Raw genomic sequence first — 18,196 nt, 5'->3', positions numbered from 1 at the left:
CATATAAAGATCATTATATTTCAAATGAAAAAAAATCATGTTACTATGCAGCAGACATCAGTTTGCGTTGGATCATGTCTGAACAGATTTTGTTTATTTTTTTAGATCAGCAACGTTTGCTTTCCTCATTAGGATTAACACTAATGAGCATGACTTTCTCTGTGGTCCCCTACTAAACCACAACCCTGTACTTGGATCCCTGCAGGGACTGAGTGTCTGTGAGTGTGTCTTTGTGTGCACGCGTGAGAGATTTAGTGTGGGTGTATGAGTGTGTATGTGAGTGTCGACTCTGTACTAGAGTAAAACAATGGCCTTCTCAGATTACATCTCTGTGTCTATGGAGGCTGCTGGGGAGGTAGTGGTGAGAGGGGGGGCGGGACGTCCTGTGTCAACCAGCCATCTGATTGGATAAGGTCACTTATATATCTACAACACAGGGTCATCAAACCTCACTACAACATTTAAATTTGGAGCTGAATAAACTCAGCCTGTTTGGACAGCAGAAACTACTGAGCACTGGTATCCATCTTGGGAATTTATTTTTCTTCTCAACCAACATCAGACTAACATTCCTGCTTTGATGCTTGTTGTTTTTTTATTTCTGTTCTTCTGGTCTTAAATTTTTTACAAACAACCAGAAAAGAAAGTGACAGCTCTTGGCTTTAATTTTAGCTAACTTTGTGTCATTATCATCATAAGGTGGTCTTTGCTGGAATGAATATATCTGAGTCTAGTTATTGTCCAGAGGCCAGCACTCAGCCCAGCCAGGTTTTGGAGTGTGGAGCATGGGTCGCTTCGTCATCTTCCAGCCCAATAGGTCCTGAGCGCAGCCGCAGGTTTGATCATGAAGCAGGTGGTGGAGTGAAGGAGAGGAGATCAGGAAGCCCGGATTCAAGCCAAACAAGCAAGGGAAAGTGTGGGGCTGAGCCGAGGATCCGCAGGCCCATGAATGCCTTTATGGTGTGGGCTAAGGATGAACGCAAGCGGCTGGCATTGCAGAATCCAGATCTGCACAATGCTGTGCTGAGCAAGATGCTGGGTAAGACTTCTCGACCTGATTTTTAAATATTTATACATGTAAAATACCTTTATATTTTTATACATGTAGGCCACGTACAAGTTACTTTGGGTTATTAAAACTTTGGGATCCAATTTCATTTAAAATTGTGGAACTCTGACATTAACTTTCTAAAGCTTGATTAAATTTAGCAGCTTTTCTAAATATTAAATTCCTATTTCTATTTATGATTCTACAACATCCTTTCAAAATCAATATATTTATAGGCATTTCGCAAACATTATTGTTATTTCTTAATATAATCTTTGCATAAAGCCCCTTTTAAAAAACGAAAAAAAATTTTAAAGCTCCACACACACAGTTTAGGACTGTCATATGGAGTAGGTTGATTATGCTCTGACAGTCTCTGTGGTCTTTTGAGGTCTATTTTCATTACATGTGTTTGTGCATGTGCTCAGAAGTTTGGATAGTTACACACGATTGAAAGTTTGTAAATATGTTGAAATACCTTACATTCTAGAAACAAGAAACAAGAAAATGACCACAGTAATGCGCTGCACATGTTGTGCAATATTTGAATATCGCCAAACTCCAAGTATCCAAAATGTTGTCCTTGTTTCGAAAAACATTAAATGTCCTGTTAGTAAATGGGCCAGTTTTCAGCAGACAGTCCTGAGACCACAAGCTGCTAATTGTCTGTAGGTACTGACCCATTAATAATTCTACAATCACCGAGTAGAAGCATTTGCCATTGAAGGGGTCATAATGTTAAGGCATTCTGCTATTATTGAACTATTGCTGAAGCCATTAATTTACAACAAACACAATGTAGCAGTTCGATTTAATACGCAGAATCTTTTTCAATTCATAACCTAAAGTGGCGATAACCAAAGTATACGCAAAAATTTTAAGGTGTCATTCCAGTACAAACTGCTACAATACACGATATATTTAAATTATACAAATTAATTGTCAAATGAATCTGAAGCAGTTAATAATGTTAACAGAAACGTAATAGCATGTATGTTATGTATTTTTAGGCCAATCTTGGAAGGCTTTGAGCACGCTAGACAAGCGGCCCTTTGTAGAGGAAGCCGAACGTCTTCGGCTGCAACATCTCCAAGATCATCCCAACTACAAATACCGTCCACGACGCAAAAAGCAGCCCAAAAAGATGAAGCGAGTGGAGCCTGGCCTGCTTCTCCATGGTCTAGGAGGTTGCTCGGGGAGTGGAGATGGATACCCCCAGCACCCTCATCCTCACCACCTTCTTCCTTCTTTGGGTCACTTCCGAGAGCTTCACCCTGGATCTGGTTCACAGGATCTGGAGATCTATGGCCTTCCTACGCCAGAGATGTCTCCTCTGGATGTCCTGGAGGAGGGCGGAGGAGACTCTGTCTTCTTTCCCCCTCACATGCAGGATGATGTGAGCTTGGCACCTTGGGTCAACTATCATCAGCACCAACAGCAAAGCCAAAGCCACCATGTTAACCACCTTAACCCGAATCTCCACTCTCTCCACCACCCCCACCTTAACCAGAAACCCGCACCAGGTTGCCGTTCCATGCAAGAGAAATCATCAGAATCTACGAACTGTCACAATCTCTTTCCTTCGCATTCTAGTTTAAGCATGCCAGAACAGCATAAAGTTTCACATCCCTCTAGTGTTCCACTTCAGTGTGTTTACTATGGTCAGATTTATGGAAACACCCCACAACAGCCCTTCACCTCTCAACTTGGCCAACTTTCTCCCCCTCCAGAATCATCCACCCCTGTTCCTGCTCCTCCACCAGTTCCAACACCCTCCCTGGACAATAACGACCTAGGACCTTCGGAAGATTTCTGGAGCGAAGTGGACCATCATGAATTTGAGCAGTATTTGAGTGCCAGCAGGACTCGAGTAAACAGGAGCACTGCTTGTGAAGAAAGCAGCCCACTCATATCAGCCCTGTCTGATGCCAGCAATGCTGTTTACTACAGCACCTGTATAACTGGATAAACTGGACATTATCCTCTAGCAAATGCTAGTTCTAAAATCAGGTGTAAATTATGTTTTGTTTTTTTGCAAGATTATCAATATTTGTTTGATTTGCTAATTACATTTTACATGTTTTGCTTTTTTAATTGACTTGTTTCAAATATTGATAAAGAAATTGAATAGTTTGTTTTTGTATTTGTTTTATTTTTGGGTTTTTTAGAAATTGCGGAAGAATACGTGTACATTCCAGACTACAGAAAGATGTTTTATTTTGCACCACTTTTTTTTTTTTTTTTTTTTTTTACAGGCTTCATGATGTATATTTCCACAATCAGTTTGTCAAAAGTTTAGCAGACTACATTCATCTACAGTATTCACAGCGATCAAATTGAGGCTCCAAAAGCAGGGACACTAAGAATGTGAATGTTTCTTTCATTTTCTCAGAGTGTTTTGTATTTTTTTGCAATCTTTCTTTTATATAATTGTTTAAAGAAATATATTATGTTTTGCACTGGGTCAGAATGTTTTGAACTGTATGAGAAACCACTCCTTAAATTCTGCACTTGATGTCTTCTCAAGCAAGGAAAGCCGTGTTCATGAAAGAGACCACAAAATCATCTCTGGAATTTGGATCTCTTGAAGACTGTAATTTATTGAGTCTTTTCTTGCCATATGACTGGAAAAGGTCATTTAGTATGTATGTGTATGTATGTATATATGTATTTTATTAATCCTCAGTAAATGTATTGTGTAATCCTCTGAGTCAGCAGTTGAGAGACTTTGAGTTAGTAATATCTTTCCAGCTTTTGGTAGTAATTATCTTCAAATAGAAGTGTTTTCAATAAAAAAAGTCTCTCAGCCATTCAATCAAAAGATGTAATTGGAAACATACAATTGTGTTCCATAGAAACGTTTTCCCACACTGAAGAGGATTTTGATTTTATACATGTGAAAATTTTTTTTTTGCATTTTAAAACTTTTGTTCTTAAAAATAAATACATTTGTATTGCACATCAACACATTTTCACTGAGTATTTTTTACAAAAATAAAGGCTTAAAACATGAATGGCTTGCGTGAATTATTATTGTGTTTTTTCTTGCATTTTGCAATATCTAAATAGCCTGAAGGACTAGAAATATCTGTAGTGACGGTTGTCCTTTATGAGACAGTGAGAAAAAGAATAAGTGCAATGTTTAACAGCTTTCTTTCATTTTCAACCCCTCTTCTTTCTCTCCCTGTCTGATGTTTTGATCACCACAACATGAATTTGGCTCGGAAAGCTAAACCACGGACCAAAAAAAATGGTTTTGACTGAGAACAAAAAGTTAGATCCACTTTTGACTTATATACGAAGAATCTCAACAATCCTGAGATATAACCAAACAACCCTTTAAAAGTATGCGTTTGAAAAAGGGAAAAAGTAAAAAAAATGCTCTCAATAGTTCTTAATTACATTTTCTTTTTATGTTGTTGTTTGTGTACTACATATATTTGTTTAGTTACGAACAATTCTTGTGTTTGGATTTGCACACATATGGATGTACACAAAAAAATGTTTTTGTAAAGGGTGAATGAAATACCAGAAAGGTTGATGAGTGAGTGCTTTCAATGTTTTCAAGCATGAGTAGGTTCATCTGATAAGAAAAAGAAAAAAAAATCACCCAGCAATTAATATAAAATTAGAAAGAATATCAAAACAGAGGAAGATCCTGTGGAAAACTGGGAAGTTTGGATAGCTGGATCATTATCTGTGTGTGTGTGTGTGTGTGTGTGTGTGTGTGTGTGTGTGTGTGTGTGTGTGTGTGTTTTCGATCCAGGGGAAGTATGTTAAAGGGAAGAAAGGTGCTTTGTCTGTCCAACAGGAGAGAATAACATCATCCAAGTTGATTGGTTTTTTTTATACCCAAATCAAGATCACCAAAATACTGTGAAAGCTTTGATGTTTTGGGGAGATGCAGGCTACAAAAAGCTGTTACCTCTGAAATAAAATACAGTTCTAGCACATGCACTGAGGGAAAATCAGCATATGTGGCAGCTAGTAGATTTTCTGTCATGTTGCAATTTCTTTCACTGTTTAAATGTTTATTGGCCAGCTGTGGGTTCATGAATGTATAAGTGATCCATTTGCAGATTTATTTGAATGAAACTGACAATAAAGCTTTTTCCTTTTGCTTTCTAACTTGGCTGTAACACAAAAACATCGTTTGTACCTGGTTTCAAAGGCATATATATATATATATATATATATATATATATATATATATATATATATATATATATATATATATATATAGCGAGAGAGAGAGAGAGAGAGAGAGAGAGAGAGAGAGAGAGAGAGATTACATCTTTACGTTCATTCCATCTGCCTTCTCAATAAGCATGTGTGAGATGGTTGGTTTATAAAAGCCGTTGCACATCCTAATCAATAAAGGAACTCAGAAATCATTGAATGTAGTATTATTATGTTGTGAGTAGCACTTATCACTTGCCATTGCAGGTGGACTGACTTTTCACATTTGAGTTTTCTCACAGAAAAAGAAAGTAGGGAGAATTCAGCACAAGGGTACTGTGGGAGAGATTCTGCGCTATGTAGTGTGTCATATTTGAAAAAAATATGTTTGGCACTAAAAGCCTGTCAGAGTACCTGTGTGTGCATTTGAGGGTGAGTGTGTGTTCCTTTGACATTAGGTGTGTAGGGTTGCAGATCCTGCCATATTTGAATGCTTTGTTATTGCAGCTGAGAGTGTGTGTGTGTGTGTGTGTGTGTGTGTGTGTGTGTGTGTGTGTGTGTGTGTGTGTGTGTGTGTGTGTGCACATGTCCTGACCTGAGAGTTTCAGCTTTTCCATCAAACTGGACTGTGGACTCTCCCCAAAACCCTATCCAGCAAACTTAAAGCATGAGGTCATCTGTGTGTTTTTCCCCTCTCTATCTATCTTTCTTTCTCTCTTTCTTTTTTCTTCCCTTCTTCTCCTTATCAGGACGTTTGACCACCATCCGTACCCTCACTCTTCCCCTCTTTGACAGGAAGTAGCTCTACTTCCCCTTCCTGTGTATGCGGCAGGGCAAGGGGAATGTGGATGAATGTAAAAGCATGTATACGTGTGTGCGCGTGTGTGTGTGTGTGTGTGTGTGTGTGTGTGTGTGTGTGTGTGTGTGTGTGTGTGCAGAGGAAACTCCTTTCTGCTATGGTAAACCCCTTTGCCGAGCCTTTTTCAGCTACCCAGAGCAAAGGTCAAGGGTCAGTGAAATGAGCTCACAGCATGATTGCCGGTGCTTTTATTAGAGTCTAACACATCCTGAAGACTTTCCTGTGTCTTACATTTAAAGTTACAGCTTTATCTCACACGTTACAAATGGCACTAGAAGATTGAAACATTTGCCAAATTCGAGACGAGTTTTGCTTCCATGACTCTTAGTTACAAACAGCTGCAGCATCACTAGGATTCGAACTTGTGATCTCATTTTGAAACATGTAGAGGAAGCACATCAAGGCAAATGCACTTTTTGTATGATTTGGCAGTTGTGTATCATTTAGAAATATAGCGAAGATTCTGTATGATACATTAGTTGCTATATATTCCCTATACACATTCCATTGTTTTCCAAGCAAACTAATTTGTGGATTGAACTGCAGCCCAACTTAAACGGAGTCCTGAGAATAATCTTGGAAGTCATGAGGGGTCGTTTTCTCCTTGGTTTAATGTAGTTTCCATGACAGTGCCATAATTGCCAGTGCAGAGTCTGGGAGCCGGGCTGTTGACCCGAAGCGACGCCTTGCTAAAGATCTGCAAGTGAGCCAGCAGACAGAACCAACCCTCATAAATGCTCACTTCTTTTTTGGGGGGGTTGTTTTGGGTGTTTTTGTTGTTGCTCATTTTTGAGGCTATTTTTTTCCCCCTTTCGCACAATTCTCAGATTTCCATTTTTCTTCTTCTCCAACATATAATTGTGCCTTGCTGTGCATAAGTGACCAGGACTTGGCCCCGAGAATCACAGATCACCCACATGCACATGCATACACACCGAGACAGAGAGATTAATACTCTTGTCTTGTCATCTCATACACTTGGCCACTACTGGACTTTGCTTAAAGACAGCCTTCCAGACCAGTGACAACCACACACTCACCCACACAGACACATACAGTACACACATCATTTTCCCAGGACCCAGAGTCTCCGAAGCCACTGGTGCCATGCAGGCGTTGTGAAACATCCACCATGGCTGTGTGAGTGTTTTGGAGGGTTTTTTTCTCCTTTCTTGTACTGCCATTTAATGGCCATCCATGTAATTACAAAAAACAACTCTATGCCTTTGATGAGTGATGCATTTTTTTATTGCTGTCTGGAATATAAGAGCAGTAATATTTAATCGTTGATTTATCGCCATTTTTTTTTTTAAGTCCGTTTCCGAAGAAATGCGACTGCATGCTGCAAACTAAGGACAAAAATCTTCTGTTTGCATTAAGTGGTTTTCTCTGGGAGAGAAACAGTCAGAGAGGCCACAACAGTGCGGCAAGTGGAGAAGAGCCAAAAACCAGGGGGTGGAGAGAGAATGAGAGAAAGATGGACAGAAAAGGACACAGAGAATGAAGGAGCTGAAAGAAGGCAAGAGAAGGAAAATATTAGTAAGTATTGAAAAATGTTATAAGACTGAATGAATAAAAATGACCTGGAATAAAGGCAACAATTTTTGAGAAAAGACTGTATAATACTTCAGCTTTTTCACCTTTTTTTTTTTAGAATCCCTGCAATCTGAACACTTTCACTGTATGAAGTTGCATCGTTTATCAAAGTTCCTTCTTCATCTCCTTCACTTTGTTCTTTTTTTCCCTCCACATGTTGTTTATCAGTGTATCCCATTTTTTTTGCATTTGAAAGGTGAAAGAAATTACTTGCTGAAAAGTTCCTCCCAAAAAATGAAAATGAGAATGTGGGTGAGGGGGCGAGATTTGCTCTCAAGTCCACTAGCCACACTCAGTCTGGCAGATCAAAACATTTTCGTGTTTCTGATGGAAAGCCAAACATTTCCTATTACTTTTTTCCCCTAGTCACCCCTCATTTTCTGCTCTCCAGTCTTTGAGCAACATGGGAAGATTTGTTCATTCGGTGACAGTGTGTGGCCAGCAAAACAACTTCACTTTAGCCAGCAACCATTTTGTGGCTTATGACCATAAACTACTAGTTTCACAAACTTGTGCTAAATGAGGTTCATTTCGAAGATATTTCTGATATTTCTATTTTCGTAAAGTCATGAAGTTACATATTTCTGTTCAATATATTTTAAGGACTACTTGGGTAACTTCTGTTTTATTTGGACAGGCTGAGAGACAATTCTTTTTACACAAATTGTGACTCAAAATGGCAAATAAAAGGTTTAGTACAAATATATCTTTTATGAATGTCTTTATGTGTCTATGTCTTTTATTTGCATATTACTGTTCTATATATTATGTCAAAATAGTAGTCCATGCACACAATTTAGTCATAAAAATTAAAACCACTGACAATGAGGAGGGAATAACACTGATTATCTTTTTTATAATGACACCTGTCAAGAATTTGGATATATTCGGCAGAAAGTGAAGAATACAGTCTTAACACTAATGTGTTGGAATCAAAATGGACAAGTATAAAGACTTTGTCAATGCATATCCAAAACGTCAGGTTATGTGTGGTGTTTCCGGAATGTTATGGTTAGACCCTACTAGTTGTGAGCTAAGGATGAAGGATTGTTGAAATGGCAACAGGGTCACTTATACACACAAGGATCAAAGGCTCATCTGGTCGATCCCACAAAACTGCCACTGTAATACAATTTGCTATAAACAGTTACAACTAACTATGATAGAAAGGTGTCAGAATACAGGTGTCAGATCACAGCTTGCTGCACCTGGAGCTCTGGAGCTTTAGACCTGAGTGCCCACACTAAACTCTATTCTCAGCTGAAAGCATATAATGGCCATTTGAGCATCACAAGTCTGTGCCATGTGCGATATAATATAGATTATGGCTTAAGAAGAAGCAGAGTATATACAGTATATGACAGTCCAGAGCAAGGGTGAGAACCAAGGCCAGGCAAAAGACAAACAGGTTAAACTGACCATCTGCTTTTCTATCTTTACTCAGTTCACTTTGATTGCACCATATTAAGACTATGTCTGATTACAGTGCTAAACCAAAATGCAGCAAATCTTACCAAGTTTGCTTTAGTAATTTAATTAAAAGAAAATTTGCTCATATAAAATGCTTAACCAGCATCTTTGAGCTGAAGCTAAGACTGCTAAATAAGATTTTGAGCACTTATTGGTAATGAGCAAATAATCGATCAGGGAATTAATAGACTTTGTTTGAAGCTAGCCTTCCAGCTCAGTTCATTATCATAATGAACACATCCCCTAAAATGTCCACTCAATCAGTTCTACACTTTAGTGTAGACAGGCCAACTCTTCAGAAATTTGCATGGTTGCAACTTTTTTTTTCTAGTGAAAAAAGCAGTAATTGCTGGAGACTTTCTATTTATTCTGATAATCCCACTGAGAGCTTTGTTTATGCCAGTAGATGCCGTCACCTCCCACTCTCACCCATTCAGTCAAGTTTGTTGTTTTATGTCCCTGGGTGCCCTCATGCCTGTTTCCTTCTGGCCCTCCTTTTAAGTTATGCTGTCAAAGCTCAACCTGACTGCTAGCACTCTGATCACAATGTGCACTCTAAACCACTAAAGGACAAGAAAATACCAGATAATCTGTTTAAGTTGTTTCTATTTTTTGGCAGGCTATACATGTACACCTGCTGCTCAGTGCTTGATCCTGTCATAGAGCATTTATGACCTGCCTGACCTATCATGATGGAACTTCCTGCACATGAATCACTTGCTGAAGCTGGGCATGGGCTCCATGGAAACCCTAAAACAAATCTATAAATGGTCCCCACATCAAGACCCTTAAGAATTCCAAAAATGGTCATATGATGATTCCACATAGACACATTAAAGGATCCCATAGCTGGTTCCACCTGGACACCCTAAATAATTTAATGAATGGTCCCGTATTAACACTATAAATAATTCCATTAATGGTCCGAAAGGGACATGAGCAAAAATTGCATAAATGGACCCACACTGACCTTCCATAAATTGTCCCAAAGAATTGTCTAAAGAATTACAAAAAATACACTCAAAAGAAATTTAGATACACTTGGACTATGATAATAATATCTCGCAAATGTTTTTTTTTAACAAGATGTCAACCATTAAAACTCCTAAACATATTTTCAAAAATGTGTATGTTCCTAAGTTGGTTACGATTTTGATACAGAATCAATCTGTGACAAATCAAAACAATACATTATATGCACTAACTGACATCTTTATTCAATTAACATCACACTGGAGAGCTTTTCAGGCTCACAGGACAAAAGCAGGCTGGTTACAAACTCTATACACAGCTAAGTCATAATGATTAAAATGACTAAATGTATTGTACAATTAACAAAATAACAAAATAACACCATAAAATACATGCAGTCCTATTAAGGTTTTGCATTATTACATATATAATTGTACATAAACAATAGTTATTAGAATACCATAATCATTTAAATGTACATGTGGCAGATTTATTATTCAAAGGAACTAAAAGGGAGGTGAAATTCTTTGCCTTTCATGAGACATCTCACTATAATTGTGACTATTTTGAGGACCAAATAGGGGGACTAACTAGGATCTGATTAAATCTCCACCTGCAAGACTGTTTGTGTGCATGAGTGCCTGTGTGAGTGTGATTACACACACTTCCTATCCTCTTGTTTTTCCAGTTGCTTCCTTCTTCACACACAATAATTACAGTGTTTCACACTTTTAAACTGAATGGCATTGTCCCTCAGTGTTTATGTGGGGTGCTTTGGGTAACATGTTATCTCTAGCAATTCTAAGGGTTAACCTTTATCTTAAAATTAGGCTTAAAATATTAAGAAACAATGTCATCATTCTAGGAGCTCAAATGTTGACAATCACACAAATCTTCTGACCTCTCCTGTCAGAATAAATTATGCTGGATGCATGCCTCGATGCCCATCACAGGGTTCTATACATATGCATATTTATACACATTCTACACTCATTCACATCTAGAGGCATATAGCCAACACACATACCAGCACATGGAATACACGCATAGACCTTTGACCTGAACTGGGTACAATGATGCTGATTGTGAACAATTTTATTGTTCACAATCAGCTTTTTTTCACAATAACTTTTTTTTTTAAGATTTAAATAAATTGCTGGTCGCAATTTAATTAAGATGATTAAAATGTAATTAAGTGGAACAGACAATTCAAGTGCAGATATTTACAGTGCAATTGTGCAACAATTTTCAACAAATGAAGTACTTTGGGACAAGCAAACCATATTGTGAGCAATTGTCTGTTATCAGTGATCCTGTCCCTTTTTTTATCCTGACTTTGGATGCAGTTTTCTTCAAACTTGGATGGAGTTGCAAGTTTCTTCTTGGAAACTTATAACAGATGAGAATGGCTCCACATGAAGAGTCTAAAGATCCATGAGTTTCATTTTTTGGGATATATTTAAGAACCATGTGGATGGATTATCATGGATTAGGGCTGCAACTGCCATGAATAGCTTCACATTTAAGTGTCCATCAATAAACACCAACAACAATGGAACTAAAATAAAGAGGTTTAACCTAGATGAGGATGGGTTTCCTGTTAAGTCTGGTTTCTCCCAAGGTTTCTTCCTTGTACCTTACACCATTTTAGATGGTTTCTACTTGCCACTGTCACCACTAGCTTGCTTTTTATAGGGACAAATGTCTGACAATATAAATATCATTTAATTCTGTACAGCTGCTTTGCGATGTCCATTGGAAAAAGTGCTTATACAAATAACATTTAATTAAATTGAAGAAAAAGAAAAACAAAAGACAAACATTTGACAACTTTGAGTTGTGAGGTGAGACTTGAATACATCTGCTCATTAACAGTGACATGTGACATGTTTACTGAAGAGCATGTGAATTGCAGTTACTGATGAGCCTAAAACCTAATAGTATATCCTCTGGTAATGCCTCTCTGTCTGAAATCCTATCAATGGATCACACGTAATTTCCACTATTGTATAATCCCATATACAGTATTCTCCTTTGCTTCTGATCACATCTGCTAAATCTTACCTTTTTTTCTTTTTTTTTTTTTTGGTCTCATATTTCAGATTTCTGTCAAGCATCTTATGATTCAGCCTTCTTTAGCTCACAGTTCTCTGTGATAATGAAGCTAACAGAGTGAGCATGCTCCTTAAGTCTAACCTCCTCTAAAGCAATGTTGACTCATATCCACCTCTCCATCTGTCCCAGGCATTATTTTAATTTATTTTTTACTTCAACAAATTTTTTTCCCAGACCTATCTTATGTAAAGTTTGTAAACAAACATATTTTTTATCAGCACCCATAAATTGTGTTTTTTTACTCTGGGACATTGACAAAAATCTCTGTGTTAGCAATATACCTTCAATTATAGTAGCACAGCTGTGATGCTAAACTGATCTAAAAACATCTGTACCACAACCAATAAATATTTTTATGTTTTTATTAGCAGGGGTAGAATAGAGCTTTTACTTTAGTTTTAGTTAAAAATGATTCAAATACGAGTAAATAAATCTGGTGGAAAACTGCTTCCTATAGATTACTTACATGTACATTTATGCAAAATTGTTCTATATGTGAGGAATAATTTTGTGAACAATGATGTTAGCCAGACCGATATCTAGTGGTAATTTATACATACAATACATGTTCCTAGCTACCAGTGGTGGACAAAGTATACAAACCATGTAGATGCACTAGGTAAAATATTACTTTAGTAAAAGTAAAAGTGCTCCCTTTAAACTTTCACTTAAATAAAAGTACAGAAATATTTGCCTTCAAATCTACTTTAGTTTTCAAAATACTAAGATTTATTATAGCTATAATTTCCTGTTATCATTTTTGTCACAAATCACTTGCTTAATCAACTCAGTTTAGGTGAAATGACTCAAGTGTTACTATAAGCACACAAATCTATTAATAAAATTATATTCATGGGTCAAACAATGATTAATATAAAAAAGGAAATCTCACAAATAAGACCACAGGTGTTGTGACAAGTTAGTCAGGAGTTTCTTTAATCATTTATTAATCTTAAAATGTTCTGCTTGCTGCTAAACTGATGCTGAACTGTATGTTTGTGCTAAGTAGATACCACCAAGCACCAATCAAAACAAGTTAAAAACACAAAGCACACGCTCTTCCCTGATTGGTGGCTTGCTGTATGTTTGACCAATTATGTTTTTATTCACTCATAAATAAACGACTGACTTTTCCATATGTAGTTGAGTAAAAATTAAGATATTTAACTTTGACTTTAAAATGTAGTTTAAGTCTCACCAAATGGAAATACTTGAGTAAACACTGCTAGCTACATACTGAGCTTAACTACTTACTACACAGTATTCTGGGTGTTTCATATAGGTTGAAGTAGTTATATACACTAATAGGACAAAACATTACAAACACTGACAGGTGAAGTTAATACCTGTAAATAAAGTGAATAAAATATCCCACCACTAAGTTGTAAAGTGGTGTATTATATTAAGCAGCAAGTAAACAGCCAGGTCTTGAAGTAGATGTTTTGGAGCAGGAAAATTAAGCATGCCTAAAGGATCTGAGTTACTTCGACTTTGGTCCAAATTGTGATGTCTTGATGGGTAAAACATTTCCAAAGGATCAGGTCTTGTGTGGTGATCCCGGTATGCAGCGGTAAACACCTACCAAACACTGCAAGAAAGGCCAAATGGTGAAGCTGTAGCATGGCTGTAAGTGGTTGTAGGTAATTAATGGATGTCGGGAGCAAAGGCTAGCCTGTCTGACCTGATTGGAGAAAGAGGGTTGTGTAACCACCAACTGCTCAGAGTACCCATGCTGTTCTATGAAAGTTTCTTCAATAGGCATGTGAGTTTAGAACTGAACCATGTGGCAAATGAAAGTAGATAGCCTGATAACGTACATATTCTTTTACATAATGTCAAAGGCCGAATGTGTATGTGTTGCCTAACCTGGAAATGCGATAACACAAAGATGCAGGTGGGCAAAACAGTGTGATGCTTCAAAAATGGTTTAAAAAGATAAAAATTCATGGCCTCCAAATTCCCCATATCTCAATAAGATCTGTTAGATGTGCGGGTCAAATAGCACACCTATAGATATTCTGTGAAGTCCATGCCTTGATAGGTCAGAGCTGTTGTAGTGGCAACAGGGACACCTACACTAGTAAACATAATAGTGACATTTTAAGTTGAATGTTTGAGTAATCAAAAAGAAAAACATTACATAATCTGGCTAGCTACTGTAGTTTAGCTTCCTTATTTAGTTAATGGTTTATCTGTATATGTTATGCTGTGAATAGGCAACGTCTCTACAGGCTTTGGCTCATACAATTTGGAGTGTTATGATACCATTTTCTTTTGTAGTGTTCATAACTGTTCTGAAGATCTGTGCAATTAGCACATAAAGTACAGATATTAAGGGAATGTAATTTACTGTCTTTTAAAGTCTCTCAGTGTTAAATGCTCTCTATTTTACTCAGTGATGGGGCTCAAAATATTAATGAAATATAAAAGGAGAATTTATTATAAAATAGAAGCAAATATACTATTATTGAATTACTATTATTGAATGCCTAAAAGTATTGTAATTATTAATTATATTGTAAATTATGTAGTGTAACATGAGCACACAGTTTATTACTGCACACTGTAAGCTGAGTTAGCAAAATGACTTTTTTGGCAAACAAATTGGCTTTTTTTTTAACCAGCTAAATATCTAATTATTATACTAATAGCCAAGCCAAGTCAAGTCAAGTCAAGTTTATTTCTATAGCGCTTTTCACAACAGACATTGTCTAAAAGCAGCTTTACAGAAATCAACAGTTAAGGTGAATGGTGTGTGTTTATTCCTGACCAGCAGCCATGGCGACTGTGGCAAGGAAAAACTCCCTTAGTTGTCATGAGGAAGAACTCATAAAGTAGCTCAACGTTTGCAATCATCACAGATCCAACACCAGCTTCTCCATGCCAGAGACTTTAAACACTCCAGGAGGTCCAATGTCAAAACTCCACACATGAAGTGGGATCCAATTGGCACTGGTACGTCTCTAGACGGTACGGGAAGTTTGTGAGTTCTACTTCTTTAAAGGTCCATAATCTTCATGAGGTGGAACATGACTGGGGCTGAAGCAACCTCAGGATGCCTCGGGATGGGGAGAGTAAGAGTAGAAGTGGAGAGAAATTAGCGTAGCTGCTGTTCATGATATTAACAGCACAAGTTGATAATGTGCATTTGATCAGATGTACTGGAGCACAAGGTTATGATATGTGACGTATGTTATGTGTAGGCTTTGCTAAAAAGATAAGTTTTTAATCTGCACTTAAACTGGGAGAGTGTGTCTGAGCCCCGAATACTGTCAGGAAGACTATTCCAAAGTTTAGGCGCTAAATGTGAGAATTCTCTACCGACTTTAGTGGACTTTGCTATTCTAAGAACAACTAGAAGTACAGAGTTTTGAGATCTCAAGGAGCGTGACGGATCGTAGCGTGTTAGAAGACTGGATAGATACATGAGAGCTAATCCATTTAATGTTTTGTAAGTAAGAAGCAGTAGTTTGTAGTCGATTCGAAACTTAACAATAGCGCTAACTGACTATAGATACTGCGTTTCTGAAAAAAATCATATTGTAGAGACTTTTTTAATTATTACAATATATAGTTGGTAGCCTGTATGTGTGAGCAATCATGAAATTGTGTCTTTTATGCCCTATGCTAGCACCCTCTTAGCAAGTTATTTTTGTAAAACTTCAGAAAGATGCTGTGAGAATGAGGTCATGGAGTTTTTATGAAAATTGTACATGGGGTGTGTTTTAATGTTAGCATAATGTTTTGTACACCTTCGGTGATTAGTAAGTGAATTGAGTTAGCATGAAAAGCTTTTTAATGTGCAAAATGTCTAGTTAATATTCATACCAACTGACAAGAGACTACTGTGGTCCTAAAAATTGATGTTGTATAGACTTATTAATTATTAGCAATATAAAGTCAGTGGCCTGTATGTGTGAACAATGATGAAATTGTGTCTTTTATGCCATATGTTATCTAGTGTACCAAATTAGCAAGTTTTTATTATAACTGTGGAAAGGTGCTGTAAGAATGAGATCATGGAGTTTTGTGAAAATTGTGCATGGGTGTGTTTTATTGGACAGTGTAATGTTTTGCAACTTGGAAAGAAAAAACCTTGACCATCATACCCGTGCGTACACCTCAGACGTCAACAAAACCCTCCAGAGCTATCTGCACTATTCTTTCAAGGCAGAGGGGTTTGTGTGTGTGTGTGAGGGAAAGAATCAGGAGCATTATTCAGGTTCCTGATTTGGTCCTAAGAGACAGTTATGAACTGCAGGAAAACAGGAAGCCTGCTGAGCTCATGGTAATGCAGAGCATGAAACAAGTTCGGAAAGAGAGTGGGAGAGACTGAGTGAAGGATCACACAAGGACATATGCAAGCTGTTTGTTATGTGGTTGAATTAAAGAACGAACAAAGTTGAATATACTATGAAAGAGAATGTAATATGTAATACGATAAGTTGTGAGAAGCTCTGGATCTCGACCAGAGAAGGGACAAAATGTACGCATAAGCATATAAATCTCTCCATCTGCTGCTATACATCTGGTAAATATAGATTGAATGCAGAAACCATTATCGGTATTCTGAAATACTGGGCTACTTTGGTAGAAGTCATATAAATATTAGACAGTAATGAATATGATAAAGAGATGTTAATAAATACATGGTGTGCATAATGTACTAGAATAAATAAAAATAAAAAAAGAAAGTGTTCGATATCAAAACCAAACGAATACACTCTGTAGGGCAGTCTTCATATTCATGGCTGACACTTGCAGTGTTTAATATTGTGCTTCACTATGTAATATATCGTCGACGATAGTGGATCTGACTAAAACCAAAACCACTTTCATATCTGTTTATCACACTCTATTTTGCAGCATTCCTTTTGCTGAAGGAAAAACTGTGGTGTGCTGGAATGGATCAAATTCTGAAACCGTGACTACTGAGCCAAAAACCTGGAATTACACGGTTCACTGATATAACAGAGGAAAAACTACACTGGCGACACATAATGCTTAGACATGCCGGACTTTTACTCAGGATTAATTACGTGAGTGCGCTGTGACAGGAGATGGCACAAGTGAGTTTCGTTTCCACCAACTGGCCAAAAACAAGTGAAAGAACAAAAAGAGCACAACTAAATCATTAAGGTCAGAGCAACTGCTGGTGCTCAGGAGGGACAAAGAATTTCATTCTGAGAAAGCCGTCAAATTATGAAACATAAAGTGTTTCTAGTCAAAGGAGGTTAATATCCAATAAATAAATTCATGCATTCTTGTGCTGTCAAGCGATTTTTGCTTGCATGTCAAAGGAGATTGAGGAGCGTAGGATCAGCAAGGCCAAAATGCTGGGCAAACAGCTGGTTTGAGGTTGTTTAGAAGCAAGGATAAGGGGGGATAAGGGGATGCTGACTTAATGTGTTTTATTTAAAACTACTGCTTCCTGCATTGTGGGGAAATGTGCTGCTTTAGCAGGTGTTTTGGGTTTTCTCACCCCCAAACACCATCGCACACAGACACACACACACAGTCACACTGCTGTTCTCAAGTGTTAAATGGTCACACACACACACACACACACACACACACACACACACAGACACAGCTATTCTTACAAGTGCTGCTTGTAGAAGTATATACACACACACATACACAGCTTACATCCATGCCTGTATAAACAAACTCCTGCAGTCCTTTCCTGAGGCCTCAGTTGGGAAGGTATTATTGACAGGATGCTCCCAGCAACAAAGTTTGGGAAATCACACACACACACACAAACACACACACACACACACACACACACACACACACACACACACACACACACACACACACACTCACACACACAAACACATGCACATACTACGAACTTTCAAACAATAGCTGTTTGGCTCCAATCGCCTCTAGGAGCCAGAATTCATGCTTATTTAATGTTTGCTTATAACTTTTCTGTTGGGGCTTTGGCTGTA

General features: G+C 37.6%; 1 protein-coding gene and 1 long non-coding RNA gene across 2 annotated transcripts; both read left to right on the top strand.

Moving 5' to 3' along the window:
- Positions 1 to 469: 469 nt before the first annotated feature.
- On the top strand, positions 470 to 4,013 carry sox18 (SRY-box transcription factor 18). Its single transcript, XM_046868859.1, has 2 exons — positions 470 to 1,039; positions 2,059 to 4,013. Exons 1-2 carry the CDS (start codon positions 715 to 717, stop codon positions 3,015 to 3,017), a joined length of 1,284 nt encoding a protein of 427 aa, XP_046724815.1. The 5' UTR covers positions 470 to 714; the 3' UTR covers positions 3,018 to 4,013.
- A 3,132-nt stretch (positions 4,014 to 7,145) lies between these two features.
- On the top strand, positions 7,146 to 7,900 carry LOC124398670. Its single transcript, XR_006928095.1, has 3 exons — positions 7,146 to 7,226; positions 7,401 to 7,625; positions 7,741 to 7,900. It is a non-coding gene; the product is annotated as an uncharacterized LOC124398670 (long non-coding RNA).
- Positions 7,901 to 18,196: the final 10,296 nt, after the last annotated feature.

The sequence above is a fragment of the Silurus meridionalis genome, chromosome 16 (genome assembly GCF_014805685.1).
Source record: "Silurus meridionalis isolate SWU-2019-XX chromosome 16, ASM1480568v1, whole genome shotgun sequence".
Lineage (NCBI taxonomy): Eukaryota > Metazoa > Chordata > Actinopteri > Siluriformes > Siluridae > Silurus > Silurus meridionalis.
The sequence above is the reverse complement of the archived record's forward strand: the minus strand, read 5'-3'. Positions and strand labels throughout refer to the sequence as shown.